The sequence below is a fragment of the Cajanus cajan genome, chromosome 4 (assembly GCF_000230855.2).
Source record: "Cajanus cajan strain Asha chromosome 4, NIPB_CcT2T_4, whole genome shotgun sequence".
In the NCBI taxonomy this organism is placed as follows: domain Eukaryota; kingdom Viridiplantae; phylum Streptophyta; class Magnoliopsida; order Fabales; family Fabaceae; genus Cajanus; species Cajanus cajan.
In genome coordinates this window covers 61,067,297-61,084,333 of record NC_138520.1, presented here as the reverse complement: position 1 = coordinate 61,084,333, position 17,037 = coordinate 61,067,297, and the positions used below count along the sequence as shown (strand labels likewise).

General features: G+C 35.6%; 1 protein-coding gene across 1 annotated transcript; it reads left to right on the top strand.

Annotated features, from left to right (window-relative positions):
• Positions 1-1,529: 1,529 nt before the first annotated feature.
• On the top strand, positions 1,530-16,263 carry LOC145956892 (protein LATERAL BRANCHING OXIDOREDUCTASE 1-like). The gene is made up of 5 exons (XM_083072720.1): positions 1,530-1,945; positions 9,492-9,739; positions 9,820-9,956; positions 15,277-15,464; positions 15,586-16,263. Exons 1-5 carry the CDS (start codon positions 1,676-1,678, stop codon positions 15,856-15,858), a joined length of 1,116 nt encoding a protein of 371 aa, XP_082928846.1. The 5' UTR covers positions 1,530-1,675; the 3' UTR covers positions 15,859-16,263.
• The last annotated feature ends 774 nt before the right edge of the window (positions 16,264-17,037 follow it).

Here is a 17,037-nt window from a genome sequence, read left to right as displayed (position 1 = left end):
TTTAAATATATATTTAAAAATTAAAATAAAAAAATAAAATAAAAAATCATTGAGAAGTTGGGTTTCTCATACCCAACTTTTCATGGGTATAAAATTGTGTGGCATTTCCCATGGTGTGTTTAGAGGAGGTAATTTAGTATAAAATGAAGAGAGAAAAAAATGAGGGATTATCATTGATAAAAAAAAAACATGCATATGTGGAAGAGATGATTTAAGGAGATTTGTGAAAAAGTTATAGTAAAACTCATGTGGATTTAATTCCACTCTTTTAAAGGTGAGTTTGTATGAAATTTTCTACTAAAAAATACATAGATAAAACTACTCATATACTAATGTCTAAATAATTGATTAATAAAAAATAAATATATAATTATTTAAATAATATATCTTTATATAAAAATTTAATTATATAAAATATATTTTTAAAATATCAACTTTTTATTTTTAACCAAATTTCATTTTATTAAATAATTATAAATTTTATATTATTTTTTATTCATTTTCTATTAAATCAGTTTTTTAATTTTTCTCAATTCTTCCCTATTCCAAACAAAGCATAAATAATTTCCTGGACTAACAGTGTGATACTATGATGAATAAAAGTTTAGGGAGAGAGGGAGAATGTGATAAAAGATTGGAGGGAGATCTGTATAAATGTATAATAATTACTGATGTAACAATTAAGGGACCAATAATTTTCTAGACTTTTCAGCATCGTTTTAGATTCTAGCTAGACATGGTACATGACAAATAAGGGACAGCAGTTTTTTTTACATCAAATGCTAAAATCATGCTCCTGCCAAATAAATTTATAGTTTCCTTTTAATATTTCATAAATTAACTTTTAAAATGTTAAAATTAATCTATGAACCACAAACTCAAAAACGGACACAATTAAGATTTAAGACATGACAGAAATAAAGACATAAAAACTCACTAATATGAAAAGTATAGAACACAGATACAGGACATATATAAATAAACATTACATATTTTATATGAAAATGATCTTAAAAGATGAATTATATTTTTTAAAATTTAAAATAATGAATAATTTATATAAAAATTAGTGTCAAAAATCTATACATATATATAGAGGTCAATGTCTCGTGTCTAATAAGTATTCTGTCTAAATGTGTTAGGTGTGTCGATACAGAATTATGTAGATGTTGCTATACTTCATAAAAAAAAATATTGCTTTTAAAAGTTAATTTCTGAAAGCACTAAAATTTAAACATTTATAATTCTAATTATTAAAACATGTTTAAAATTAGTTTTAAGAAAATTACAAAATTACGAAAAGACAGTATAAAAAGAAAAAGAAGCACAAAAAGAATCTCCTAAATTTATCATCAAAAGATATGAAAATGAAGAATCAGTTTTCCTCCTAAATAGACACATGCAACAGCAACAGCACCGTGTAAGACTTTTACTTCACCATTACTGCTCACTAGCATTTACATTGACAATAAGATTATTATTAGTTTATTACCTTGTATGAACTAGAAAGATGTATCTGGAAAAGATCCAAAAACAAATAAATACAAATTCACAATAAACTAATCTCAAACAAATAAAAATGCTTTGCTCTTTTAAGTAGTTATTGTCCATTAAAACAAATGCATGCCAGCTTTCAAAGCTAGCAATATTCTAAGCGGAGTAAAGATGAGTCTGAATGCAGTTGATGAGTCTGATTGAAATGGAGGAAGCATCCACTTTTACTCCATCTATACCATTGCCAAATAATGTTCAAGAAATGGTAAGGAATAATCCTTTGCATGTTCCTAAAAGATATGTGAGGAGTCAAGAAGAACTTGAGAAATCCAACTATATGCCTCACCTTTCATCTCAGATCCCTGTCATTGATTTAGCACTGCTCTCAAATGGGAACAAGGGGGAGTTGTTTAAATTGGACATAGCATGCAAGGAGTGGGGTTTCTTTCAGGTAATTCTTCACCAACACAATTGTCAATTACATACCAAAAAAAAAAAAAAAAGAGACAATGATGGAATCATGCTTTGGAGTGCAAGAGGTGACATACTCAAAGAACCAAGAGGAGTTGGCTAGACATGAAGGTTTGGGCCAGTCAGGGCCCAATGGGCCTTTTGGGCCTGGGAAGGCCCAAGTTGAACTTTTCATGGGCCATAGTTTGTTATAACTATTTTCATATGTTTTGTATACATCATGTTAGTATAGGTATCATATATTTTGGTCTTGTATTTTGGACCACATAGAGTAGCATTTTAGGTTTTAGGCTAGTTGGGCCTAGTTTTGGGCTTCATGGGCCTTTGGGCTTTTGGTACCCAATATTGGGCTCATTTTCATTCTTGTAATTTTTCCTTTCCATTGTATTTGTTTGACCATTGTATTTAGGTCATTAGATTAGGAAAATACAAGGAATACTAAAGTAGGCTAATTAGGTTAAATTAGGTTTAATTTGGAAACCATTTAAGTTACATTTGAGTCACATGTTTTGCACCTTTGGTGGCTGAACATGTGACCTCAAATTAACCCTAAATGACACTCCAAATTACACTTAGATGCACCTTAGGTACCTGAATTTTCGGAGTAGCACATGGGAGCCAAAATTTGAATTCAAATTTCAAATTTGAATTCAAATTTTGGGCGCCACATGTCACCTTTTGATTTAGGCGCCCAAAGTGTGCAAAACCATGCTTACTTAAGTGTTTCCTTCACCATTTTGTATGCACTTTGAATATTGAATGAAATTTGAGAGCCTTTGGCCGAGTTTCTCCCTTTCAAAGTCACCTTGAGAGTTCTCCTTCAAACCTTAGGATTTCACCTTTCTTCCTTCTCTTTGAAGTGAGCACTCCATTGATGCTTGAGCTTGGATACTTCCATCCAAGGCTTAGGCCTATTCCAATCCGTGATTCATCCTTCTCAAGTGCTTGAAGTGCAGTTCCAAGTCTCCTTTGAAGAAGATCCGAGTTAGAGAGAATTTTAGGAGAAGTTCATCTTTCACTTTTCCTAGTGTTCTCCATCATTTTTGGTATCAGAGCAAGGTCTTCAAGGAGATAAGTGTTCTTGAGTTTTGGTCCGAATATTTTTGTGTTTTTTGTGTTCTTATGTTTGTCTTAATTGAGTTTCAATTTTTGGATCTATATTTTTAATGTTCTTGTGTTCATAGATCCATTGTTGATTGTTCTTGATTTTCTTCCACAATCAACTTGTTAGGAACTTTTTGCTTGTGCTTTTTTTTTATTTGATTTTGAGTCTCTCCATTCCTTGTATGTTTCCGTGATTGGACCTCATGCATTGCATTTAGATTTTGGTTTTGAATCTATGTTTTGTCTTAGAAGTTTGTGTTTAATCCTTACATGTTGCCAATTCCTTGAATAGCATGTTTAACCTAGTTTTATTTTGAATTTTGTGTCTACATATTGCTCTCGGTTTTGCTTCTCTTTGTGCCTACCTATATGTGTTTTTTTCTTTACCTTTTTGTGTTCATAATTTGCTATTAGTCCTAGCAAGTTTCTTTAGAGTTAGGTTTCTATTATGTTCTTAAGTTTTCAAATCACATTCCATTGAAAAAAATTATAAAAATTTTGTGACTCAAAATTTCAAGTGTAAACCTACTTCTAGTGCACTCTTGTTGTGGATTCAAATTTTAAAAAAAATTAGAGGCTGAAAACAGAGATAAAACAGAGCCTAAAGTGTTCAAAAGATCAAAAAGAAAAGAGTTCAAAAGGAATCCAAACCAAAAACCTAAAGACTAGTGCACTAGTTATTCAAGTTACTTGAAATTTGACCTAATTTTTGGCTGATTTGTATTCTCGGTTTCTATAGCTTGGAATCATTGAAAATTTTGAAACAAAAGGCAAATATACTCTCTGGACTCTTAATTTGATACTGGAAAAAGAAAGAATTATAAAAAAAATAGAGAAAGAAAATTAAAAGGAAAAAGCCGAGAGGTATACAAGTTGAAAAACCTACTTGATTCCTTGTTATTGTTTTGGCTACTACTTTTGCTATACTTGTCCAATTGTCTTCAAAAATTTTTTGTTTTGTTCATCTATTCTAGTACCTATCTAGGAACTCTTCTCTCTGTGTGCTAGCTTTTATTTGGAGTCTTAATTTTCAGTTTTACATTGTTGAACCTCTTTGAGTCTTGTCTTACACATAATACTCTTGATTTTGGTATAAGCTTCTTAAATTGTGCTTTTGTTGCTTGTCTTGTTTTCTTTCTTTAAATTCCTGTGCTGGAAGTGGCATCAAATCCTTGTTCAAGGATCAAGCATTGCTCAACAAAGAGAAGGAAAAGTTTGGACACTAATTCTCCAAATATTTGACCTAATTTAGTGACCTAGCTTTTCCTAAATTTCCTTCACTTGAGTGACCATACCATTCACTTGTGAGGCAGCCACCATTAACCTCTTTGTTGTGTTTCTTTTGCAGGTCCAGTAGCATCATTTTGAAGGGCTAGTGGCGGACTAAGACATTTAAACAAGTGTTTGAAAAATTGGTTACAAAAACCGTCACTAGTTGGTCACAAAACCGCCAATTTTTGTTTTTCTAGGCTAGTTTACATTTTTTGCCAAATCTTTGTATTTTAAACCAATTTGTAAAGCTTGGAGGGAGTATTAAGAAGCTGGTCAGGTATATCTAAATCCTTATTAGCATCCTCACGTGTAGTGCTAGTGGAAGTGGCTTGGAAATTTCATATGTTTCAAGCTTCCACTTAGGGAACCCGACTAGTTACTTATCTTGCTTCTTTTAAAGCTCTTTGTCGTTTAATTGCTTTATTTTGCTGCCTTGAAACGACTAGACTTGTGTAGTTTTATTTGTTCACGTTTAGTTAGTCTTAAATACAAACAAATTGTGAAAAAGCATTCAAAATTTTTGTGAAAAATTTTGGGGAATTGAAAGTACCACAAAGGAGTTTAGTGATTTCCACTTGAAAAGGCTTGGTTATTAAGTGGCTCTTTGTAGCTCACCTCCCTTGATAGTGCAACTTGTACACTTAGACTTCCAAGTGCTATTTTCATTCCTAGAAAATCTCAAAAATATTTTATACCTTTTTGCATAGCATATAAACTCTTATTGCTTAATCATGAGTCAACATTCTCAAAGTAGTAGTGACTTTCAATCTCCTAAAAGTTTTAAAAGAATTGTAAAGGAGGTTGAAGCACTAAAACTTTGGAAGCAAGATGAAGTACTTCAAAAACAAAAAGAAAAACTTGAAAAAGAAGTACAAATCATGGCTTTAGAACAAGAGATTCAAATGATTAAGCAACGAGAAGAAAAACTTTTGAAAAGATTAAATAAAAATAAAAGTCCAAAAGGTTCTTCTAGGAGCTCAACCAAGAGCTCCAATGATTCTCAAAGCCAAAATAATGATGGTAGTTTGCATATGGATGCTTACTATCAACCTCATCCTAGGAGAGTCATTAAAGAACACAAAGTGAGGGAATCAAGGGTTGATCTCCCTTACTTTCATGGAAAAGAAGATGTGGATGCCTACTTGGATTGGGAAATGAAAGTGGAGCAAATCTTCACTTGTCACCAAGTAGGTGAAGAAAGAAAAGTTCCCTTGGCCACCTTAGCTTTCCAAGGACAAGCTATGTATTGGTGGACCTCCTTAGAGAGAGAGAGAAGACTTCACAATGACCCTCCAATCACTTATTGGAATGAGTTGAGGAGTGCTATGAGAAGAAGGCACATACCTTCTTATTATAGTAGGGAGCTTATGGATAAGCTCCAAAGACTCCAACAAAAGAATATGAGTGTTGAGGAGTATAGACAAAAGATGGAGTTGTATCTCATGAGGGCTGGCATAAAGGAAGAGGAAAGATTGACCATTGCTAGGTTTTTAAGTGGTCTAAATTTTGATATAAGAGATAGAGTTGAGTTACTCCCTTATAGGGACCTTGATGATTTGGTCCAACTTTGTATAAGGGTGGAACAACAAAATTTAAGGAAAAATTCTTTAAAAGGAAAAACTCAATCTAACTCTTATATCAAGAATGACTACAAGAGGGAGGGTCAATATGACTCTTCTAAAAGCTCTAGTAAGGGTCAAGAAAAAGAAAAAGAAAATGATAAAAATGTTGTCACTTCTAGTAGTAAAACTAGTGACATCAAATGCTTTAAATGTCTTGGGAGAGGCCATATAGCTTCTCAATGTCCAACTAAAAAGGTCATGATTTTGAGAGGACAAGACATTTATAGTAGTCTTGATGAATCTAGTTCTACCACTTCAAGTGATAGTGAGACTAGTAAGGAAGATCCTCAAATTGAAAAGCTATATCCTGTTGATGGTGATCTTCTTATGGTCAAAAGGCTTCTTGGAAGTCAACCTTGTCCCACTTCACTATCACAAAGAGAGAACATCTTTCACACAAGATGTTTAGTTTCCAAAAGAACTTGTTCTCTCATTGTTGATAGTGGATCATGTTCAAATTGTTGTAGTACAAGGTTGATTAACAAGTTAGCCCTTACCACCATTCCTCACCCTCACCCTTACAAACTTCATTGGCTCAATGAAGGTGAGGAATTGGAGGTGAATCAACAAGTGAAGGTCAAGTTTTTTATAGGGGATTATAAAGATAAAGTTTTATGTGATGTGATCCCTATGGAAGCTTGTCATATTTTGCTTGGTAGGCCATGGCAATTTGATAAACAAACTATACATGATGGCCTCACTAACAAAATATCCTTCATTCATAAAAATAAGGAAATTGTTTTTAATCCTTTAACACCACCCCAAGTGTTTGAGGATCAAAAGCAAATGAAAAAGAAAAGAAACAAAGAAAAGAAAGAAAGACAGAGTGTGGATAAAGGGGACTCCACTAAGACATTTGTGACAAAAGAGAGTTATTTTATGACCAAACAAGACTTGAAAAGAACTCTCTTTATTCATAAAAGTTTTGACTCTTGTCCTAATGCTGCCACTTATCTTAGAGTTGAGAATGAAAAACAAAATAAATTTCAAACCAAGAATTCTCAACTTAGATATGTAGTGAAGAAGGAGTGGACTATTCCTAGTGTTACTCCTTATACTACTTCCTTGAAGGTGCACAAGGAAGGAAGTATTTCTTTGGATTTTCTAAAGCACCCAATTTTCGGTTTACATTGTTTAGTAGATCTAACTTGTAATACTCTATATTCTATGTTTGATCTTATGGGAAGTTCTTATTTTTTTGAACTTAATATGTTTCCTTCCCTACAAGACAAAAATAGATTATATGACTATGAGTATCTAATAAACAATGAAATCCAAAATTGTTTAGGACGTTTTTTAGTAGTATTTTCTTTATATTTTAGGAAAAGCCTAGGATACCATTTAGGGTACTTTAGGCAAGATATTATAGTGTTTAAAAATCAGTCTTTTCATTGTCTTAGTCATAGTGTTCTTACATTTTTAGGTTTTACTTCTAGGTTATGCTTAGAAGAGGAACCTATTTCTAGAGAGTCTAACATTTTATCTTTCTTTGTTAGGTTAGATACTAGGACTCCTCTTAGGATCCATGATCTTTTCTCTTACAATGTTACTTCTTATTCCTTGCATGTTTTATATGTAGGTGTTAATTTTTCTTCTTCCATTCATCCTCGAGATTTGAGGACAAATCCTTTTCAAGAGGGAGGGGATGATGGAATCATGCTTTGGAGTGCAAGAGGTGACATACTCAAAGAACCAAGAGGAGTTGGCTAGACATGAAGGTTTGGGCCAGTCAGGGCCCAATGGGCCTTTTGGGCCTGGGAAGGCCCAAGTTGAACTTTTCATGGGCCATAGTTTGTTATAGCTATTTTCATATGTTTTGTATACATCATGTTAGTATAGGTATCATATATTTTGGTCTTGTATTTTGGACCACATAGAGTAGCATTTTAGGTTTTAGGCTAGTTGGGCCTAGTTTTGGGCTTCATGGGCCTTTGGGCTTTTGGTACCCAATATTGGGCTCATTTTCATTCTTGTAATTTTTCCTTTCCATTGTATTTGTTTGACCATTGTATTTAGGTCATTAGATTAGGAAAATACAAGGAATACTAAAGTAGGCTAATTAGGTTAAATTAGGTTTAATTTGGAAACCATTTAAGTTACATTTGAGTCACATGTTTTGCACCTTTGGTGGCTGAACATGTGACCTCAAATTAACCCTAAATGACACTCCAAATTACACTTAGATGCACCTTAGGTACCTGAATTTTCGGAGTAGCACATGGGAGCCAAAATTTGAATTCAAATTTCAAATTTGAATTCAAATTTTGGGCGCCACATGTCACCTTTTGATTTAGGCGCCCAAAGTGTGCAAAACCATGCTTACTTAAGTGTTTCCTTCACCATTTTGTATGCACTTTGAATATTGAATGAAATTTGAGAGCCTTTGGCCGAGTTTCTCCCTTTCAAAGTCACCTTGAGAGTTCTCCTTCAAACCTTAGGATTTCACCTTTCTTCCTTCTCTTTGAAGTGAGCACTCCATTGATGCTTGAGCTTGGATACTTCCATCCAAGGCTTAGGCCTATTCCAATCCGTGATTCATCCTTCTCAAGTGCTTGAAGTGCAGTTCCAAGTCTCCTTTGAAGAAGATCCGAGTTAGAGAGAATTTTAGGAGAAGTTCATCTTTCACTTTTCCTAGTGTTCTCCATCAGACAAATATAAAGCTGCATAAAGCAGAAGTGCACTTTTTGTTTTGTGGGGTTGAAGTTGTACAACGGTGAATGGTACGAGGCCGACTTCAAATTAATTCATAATGTCGGAATTGCAAAGTTTCACATTGCATGAGTTATTGTGGTGTGGATTAAATACTGTCCAGAAATTTCGATTCTAGCTAGTTCTCTAAATGCTCATAGAAATGCTAGGAATATGACATAAAACTTTAGGTTTTTACCTTAGAGCTATAAAAACGGGCCACCCAGCATAGCTCATCACGGGTTGATCATTTGGTGGACTAACCCAACTCGGCTCATTTATCACTGAACTCAAAAAAATCGAATCTGATCTGACCTACCACGGGTTGGTGGGTTAATGAGATTCTTATCATAAATATTAAATAATAATTTTAAATACAATCAAATCAAATTTAAATAATCTTAAATAGACAAATATAATACAAAATCATCTTAAACTTCAAATTCAATCCAAAATTATAAAAATTACAAATCACAATCTAACATTAAATCATTATTATCTCATGTTAGGTTGTACCATAGCCTAATAATTATTATATTTTTTTAATCACACGTTAGTGAGCCAGCCTGACTCACCACGGGTTCAACCCAGGTGAGCCGGATTGTTAGTGAGCTAAGTTCAAAATTAGTCCGTATTGAAATTTTCAATTTTTTTCAATCCAACCTGGTTTGAACCTGTGGTGGGTCGAGTTGGTTCACTGAGCCAAACCCACTTTGACAGCTATATTTTACCTATAAAGTTTAGCTTTTGAGGGTAATTAGACCATGAAATTGACATCCCAGCAAAAGTGATTGGTTTTCATCAAATGTTGATTGTGATTTCAATTACTTTTGCATGCAGGTAGTAAATCATGGTGTTCAGAAAGAGCTTCTGCACAAAATGAAGGAAGCATCATCTGAGTTTTTCAAACTTCCAATTGAAGAGAAGAACAAGTATGCAATGGCCCCGAATGACATACAAGGTTATGGGCAGGTTTATGTAGCTTCTGAGGAGCAGACACTAGACTGGTCAGATGCACTAATGTTAATTACTTACCCCACCCAATTCAAGAAGCTTCAATTTTGGCCTAAAACTCCAGAGGGATTCAAGTAGGTAATCCTTACAATGGAAAGCTAGCTATATACACAACTTTTGATAAATTAATAAAATTTATCTACTACTAATGTAGGGAGATAATAGAGGCATATGCAAGTGAAGTTAGACGAGTAGGTGAAGAATTGCTTAGTTCTTTGTCAGTTATTATTGGGATGCAAAAGCATGATTTTCTTGGACTACATAAGGAATCACTTCAAGGTTTACGTGTGAACTATTTGTTAGGAACAATGGCAATAAAGGAGAGAAGAGAGAAATAAACAATACTAAGAAGTATTTGTTTTGGTGCATTTGTAAACCTTACATAAGCTTCCTTATATAACAAAAGTGAGGCACACCATCTCACAATACTAAGCAATGTGGGACTAACATAGTGAGGAACACCATCTCACAATACTAAGCAATGTGGGACTAAGAAAAAACACACTACAAAACTTAATCAAACTACACAAAAATAACAATTCTCCCACTTGGAGTTTGATTACCACATAGTGTAATTGCCTTCATCATCAGTTATTCTTGAAGGCCAATTGAGGTACTGCAAAGCCTCAATTTTTCTGTTGTGACAACCTTTGTCAACATATCCGCTGGGTTCTTACTTCCTAGTATCTTCCTCAACGTTAGTACTTCATCCTCAAGCAGAGATCTGATAAAGTGATAACGGAGATCAATATGCTTCGTTCTGGAGTGAAATGTTGAATTCTTAGCCAGATGTATTGCACTTTGACTGTCACTATGCAAAACACTCCTTTCCTGGATGAATCCCAACTCTGTCAACAATCCTTGAAGCCATATCAATTCTTTGCTAGCTTCTGTTACTGCTACATATTCAGCCTCTGTAGTGGATAGAGCAACGATCTTTTGTATTTGTGACATCCAACTAACAGCTGTAGTTCCAACCGTAAATATGTAGCCAGTGGTACTTCTTCGGTGATCAATTTCTCCAGCAAAGTCTGCATCCACGTAGCCTTGTACTTTTAGTTCACCTTTACTAAAGCACAAACACTTCTCCTTAGTGGCTCGTAAATATCTCAAAATCCATTTCACAGCTTCCCAGTGAGCTTTACCTGGATTTGACATAAACCTGCTTACAACTCCCACTGCATAGCCAATGTCTGGCCTTGTGCATACCATCGCGTACATCAGACTTCCAATGGCTGAAGCATACGGAGTTTTAGCCATTAATTCCTTTTCTTCCTCTGTCTTAGGAGATTGGTCTGTTGATAGGCGAAAATGACTAGCCAAAGGTGTGCTAACTGGTTTAGCATTGCTCATGTTGAATCTTTGTAGGACACGGTTTATGTACTCCGCTTGAGATAACTGCAAAGTTCCCTTTTGCTTATCTCTCGTAATTTGCATTCCGAGGATCTTCTTTGCTGGTCCTAGATCTTTCATGTCAAATTCTTTTGACAACTGCTTCTTCAAATTTCTGATCTCAATCATATTTGAACCTGCTACTAACATATCATCGACATAAAGTAGCAAAATGATATAACTGGAGTTATACCTCTTGAAGAAACAACAATGGTCAGCATTGCACTTCTTAAAACCTTCCTTGTGCATGAAGCTCTCAAACTTCCTATACCACTGTCTTGGAGCTTGTTTCAGACCATACAAGCTCTTCTTCAACCTGCACACCATATTCTCTTTTCCTTTTTCTGAGAATCCTTCTGGTTGGTGCATGTATATCTCCTCATCTAGATCTCCATGAAGAAATGCGGTCTTCACATCCAACTGCTCTAGATAGAGCTCTTCACTAGCAACAATACTCAACACTGTTCTGATTGTATTGAGCTTCACAACTGGAGAAAAAATCTCTGTGTAGTCAACTCCTTCCTTTTGCTGGAATCCTTTGACGACTAATCGAGCTTTGTATCTTTTGGAGCCATCATGCTCCTCTTTTACTCGATACACCCATTTGTTGTGAAGTGCCTTCTTCCCCATAGGTAACTTTGCTAGTTCCCATGTTTGGTTTGAGATCAAAGACTTCATTTCTTCTTTCATTGCAAGCTCCCACTTGCTCGCATCTCTGGTTTGACATGCCTCTGAATAGTCTTCAGGTTCTCCTCCATCTGTTAACAACATGTAGTTCATGTATCTCCTGTTAGGCACAGGAACTCGAGAAGACCTTCTTAATTCAGGTTCTGGAACACATTGTTGCCCTCTGTCTGGTTCAATTGATTCCACTGACTGAGAACTCTCAACTGGAGGACTTTCAAGAGCATCGTCTACCTCTACATAAGTAGGCTCAATCGGTTTTGAGTTGCTGGCACTTGTGTTTTGTTTGTCTTTGTACATAACTCCTTCGTTGAAGATCACGTCTCTACTACGGATCATCTTTTTGTTTTCATCATCCCAAAGACGGTAGCCAAACTCATCTTCACCATAACCGATGAAAGTGCACTTCTTCGATTTGGGATCAAGCTTATTTCTGCCTTGATCACTGATGTGCACATATGCTACACAACCGAAAACTCTAAGATGTGAGAGTTTTACTTCTTTTCCGCTCCATACCTCTTCTGGTATTTTATGCTCCAATGGTACCGATGGACCTCGGTTGATCAAGTAAGCTGCTGTATTTACTGTTTCAGCCCAGAATTGCTTCGGTAGGCCTGATTGCATACGCATGCTTCTGGCTCTTTCAGTCAACGTTCGGTTCATACGCTCAGCTACACCATTTTGTTGAGGCGTTCCTGGCACAGTTCTCTCCATTCTGATCCCGTGCTCATAGCAAAACCTTTTGAATCTGGTGTCTTCATATTCACCTCCATTGTCAGTTTTGAGCTTTTTGATCTTCAACCCTGTCTCATTTTCTACCATAGCTTTCCACATCTTGAAAGCTTCAAATACTTCAAACTTGTGTTTCAGGAAGTATACCCATACCTTCCTGGAGTGATCATCAATAAACGTCACAAAGTATTGCTTCCCACTGATGGATGAAACAGTCGTTGGACCCCACACATCTGAGTGAACAAGCTCGAGCCTCTCCTTCTTTGGGGTTCTTCCACCCTTTTGAAAGCTAACTCTCTTCTGCTTTCCAAATATACAGTCTTCACACATTTCAATTTCCATTGACTGAAGACCTGGTAATTTTCCCTTCGAGTGCATGATCTTCATCCCTTTCTCACTCATATGGCCAAGTCTCTGGTGCCATAGATTGGGATTGTCATTTGCAGCAACTGTGATCAGATGACATGCTTCTGTTGTCTTGTAAAGAGTACCACTCTTCTTGCCACGAGCTATTGTCATTGCGCCCTTTGAAATCTTCCATTGTTCTCCTTGGAAGATTGTTGTGTAGCCGTCACTGGCCAACTGACCTACTGAGATTAAGTTTTTCGTTAGGTCGGGAATGTGTCTAACATTCTTCAATTCCCAAACAGATCCATTCAACTTGATCTTCACTACACCTTTTCCCACGATCTCGCAGGATTGTTCATTTCCAAGGTAAACTTTACCGAGATTTCCAGAGACATAATTCTCGAAGAGTTCTTTCTGTGAGGTTGCATGGAAAGATGCTCCAGAGTCTATCACCCAAGACTCTTCCTTGTTTTCCAAAGAACATATCAGCGCATCATCTCCTCCTGAGGTCGTAGCAACGTTTGCTTCATCTTTCACCTCCTGTTTCTTCGAGGCACTCCTACATTGATTTTTGTAGTGACCAGTCTTCCCACAATTCCAACATTCGATAGTTTTTGATTTGTTAGAGCTTTGATGATTTCTGGATTTGGATCTCTCCTTTGATTTGCCACGTCCGGTTCCTCTGGTTGAACTTCTACCTCTTGACTCTGTATGCAATACTGAAGAGGTTGTGGATTCACCCGTCTCTCTTCGGCGGACTTCTTCACTGAGGACCAAGTCACGAACATCATCAAACTTTAACTTGTTACTTCCTGAGGAGCTACTCACAGCTGTGACAGTAGCATTCCAACTTTCTGGTAGGGAAGAAAGAAGTATTAAAGCTCGTACTTCTTCATCGAAATTGATTCCAACTGAACTCAACTGAATTGTAATTGTGTTGAGTTCGTTTATATGTTGCGCTGTTGATGCACCTTCTGTCATCCGTAGGTTGAACAACCGCCTTATCAAGTGAACTTTGTTTGCGGCTGACGGCTTTTCGTACATGCTGGAAAGGGCCGCCATAAGACTAGCTGTAGTCTTTTCTTTTGCAATGTTGAATGCAACATTACGGGATAACGTCAAACGGATGGCTCCGAGAGCTTTTCTGTCTAGAAAGCTCCACTCATCTTCCTTCATAGCTTCTGGTTTTTTGCCCGTGAGAGGTTCGTGCAAGCCTTTCTGATACAAATAGTCCTCTATTTGCATCTTCCAAAAGCCGAAGTCTGCACCATCGAACCTTTCAATCTTCATCTTGCCTTCGTCCATTGCCATCACTCCTACTGCTTTTGAAGAAAAGCTCCCCCACTAGTTCTCTGAACTGAGATCCCAAGAACAAGAGAAAAAAAAATCTTTTCTGATGTGGAAGATCAGACACAACTGCAACCACAGAGCATACTAAGAAAAATTTTACTCTAACCAAATCTTTTCTGATGTGGAAGATCAGACGTTGCTGCAACCACAGAGCATACTAAGAAATGGGCTCTTGATACCAATTGTTAGGAACAATGGCAATAAAGGAGAGAAGAGAGAAATAAACAATACTAAGAAGTATTTGTTTTGGTGCATTTGTAAACCTTACATAAGCTTCCTTATATAACAAAAGTGAGGCACACCATCTCACAATACTAAGCAATGTGGGACTAACATAGTGAGGAACACCATCTCACAATACTAAGCAATGTGGGACTAAGAAAAAACACACTACAAAACTTAGGGGTGGGTATATGGACTCGAGTCCGCGGACCGGTCCGTAAGTCCGCGGACTTCACGGATAACGGACTCAATTTTTTTAATCCGTATAATCATATGGACTTTTTAGGTCCGGCCCGTTAAGTCCGCGGATTTTGCGGATTTAATCCGCGAGCCCGCGGATTACCCGTTTAAATGTGGAACTTTAAATTTGTTTGGTTGTGTATTAAGACTTTTAAAGTTTTAAGGTAGTAAGGCTTTAATATTTGGTTAATAGTTGGTATGCTTGGACTTTAAATTTTAAAGGCATTGAGACTTAAATATTTCTATTAGAAATTTAGAATGTATAAACTTTGTTATTTAAGACTTTGGTTTATTATTTATATAATGTTTGATGTTACTATTAGAAGTATATTTATATCATTTTATATGTATTTTTTTTCCTCATGTTTTCATAGGTTAAATAAAGAAAAAGAAATTCAAAATCTCAATAAATGTGTCAATATTCATTAAAAAAATTTAGATTTAATTGGGCCCGCGGACTTATCCGTTTATCCGCGGGTTTCACGGGCCGGATACGGACTTGAAAATTTAAGTCCATTTATTTCGCGGACCGGATTTATCCGGCCCGTTAAAAATGCGGATTTCGCGGACCGGGCCTTAAACGGGCCGGACCGGTCCGCATACCCACCCCTAACAAAACTTAATCAAACTACACAAAAATAACACTATTACCCTCCTTGCAACACACCAGACCAAGTACTGGGTTTGAGTCCTCACTCTGACACAAGCACCATCACTTTGCTTATGCAAGATCATGATGTAATTGGGTTAGAAATTCGATATCAAGGAGGATGGGTGCCCGTGATCCCAATATTGGATGCTCTAGTTGTCAATGTTGGAGATGTAATTGAGGTACCTGAATTATTTTTTCGTGTTGCATATTTTAAAAATGCATAATTATCTTTTTGATTCTTTTCATGAATTTTTATTTTTTAGTTATTATAATTAAAAGCATTTCATTTTACTCTTGAAGATATGGAGTAATGGTAAATACAAGAGTGTTGAGCACAGAGCAGTAACGAATAAGAACAAGAAGAGGATTTCTTGTGCATTATTCTTTTGCCCACAGGATGATGTGGAAGTTGAACCACTTGATCATATGATAGATGGTCAAAACTCCAAATTGTACCAAAAAGTCAGATATGGAGATCATTTGAGACAAACTCTGAACATGAAACTGGAGAGAAAAACACACATAGATGTGGTAAGGATAGTGGATTCTGATCTAAGAAATAAAGATGATTAAGAAAAAGAAAAGGCCAAAGAGTAAGAGAAAATCAGAAAAGAAGGTTCCGTAGTTTTCCTCATGCTGATTTATCAAGTGTCAATTGTGTTTGAGAGTGTGTAATACATAATATCAGATGCATCAACTATATTAGAGTCTCTACTTTCTACTTAATACAAGTCATTGTCGCTGATATTTAGATTTCACTCTGAACCAACTTTTGTAATATTTCTTTCGATCTTCATCTGAGATTTATCTAAAAAAGCATGGTACTTTTGTTCTTGAATCAAACCCAAACCAACTAAATCATTGATTGCAGACTTATATTGACACTCATGTTAATCTATTTATTTATAATATAAAAGTTAAGTTATTTTGTATTTAATATTTCTAAAAGTTAAAATATTGTCATGTCAATAAAAATATTTACATGCTATTTTATTCTATCTCTCTTATTTATGAATCATTTTATAATGTTTTTTTTAATTTTTATTTTAATATATATTTCAATAACTATAAATCTTATATCTCCATAGTTATAAACCCTAAATATTTTGATTAAGGAGTTTTATAGTCATCGTTCTTCTCCACTTATGATGGTTTATCCCTTCTATTATTTCATAGTCATTATTTTTCTGTTGAAACAAGAATCAATGGCCGCACCTCCATCACATACGCACAACGGTTACACTTGATTCAACCATCTTTTTCATAAAATTGTGATGGCCACTTTTTCATCATGTACGCACAATAGTTGAATCTCCATCGTATATGGGTTCGGATGGCTGATAATTATTATAATATAAAAGCTAAACTATTTTGTATTACAACACGTTAATTTAAAATGTTTCTAAAATGTTGTCATGTCAACAAAAATACTTATGAGTTATTATATATATATATATATATATATATATATATATATATATATATAGAGGCATGGCAACGGGGCGGGGCGCGGGCAGGTTTTACGTTCCCCGCCTCCGCCCCCGCAAATTTAAACCGTCCCCGCCCCCGCCCCCGATACCTGCCGGGGATAAAATCTGAGCCCCCATCCCCGCCCCCGGCGAGGTTCGGGTTTCCCTGCCCCCGCTCCTATTTTTTTTTCTTTTAAATAAATATGAACAATTTAAAAAAAATAAAAGAAAAGTAAAATAATATAAATTTTTACATACAAATATTTATAATTTTGGTTTATAT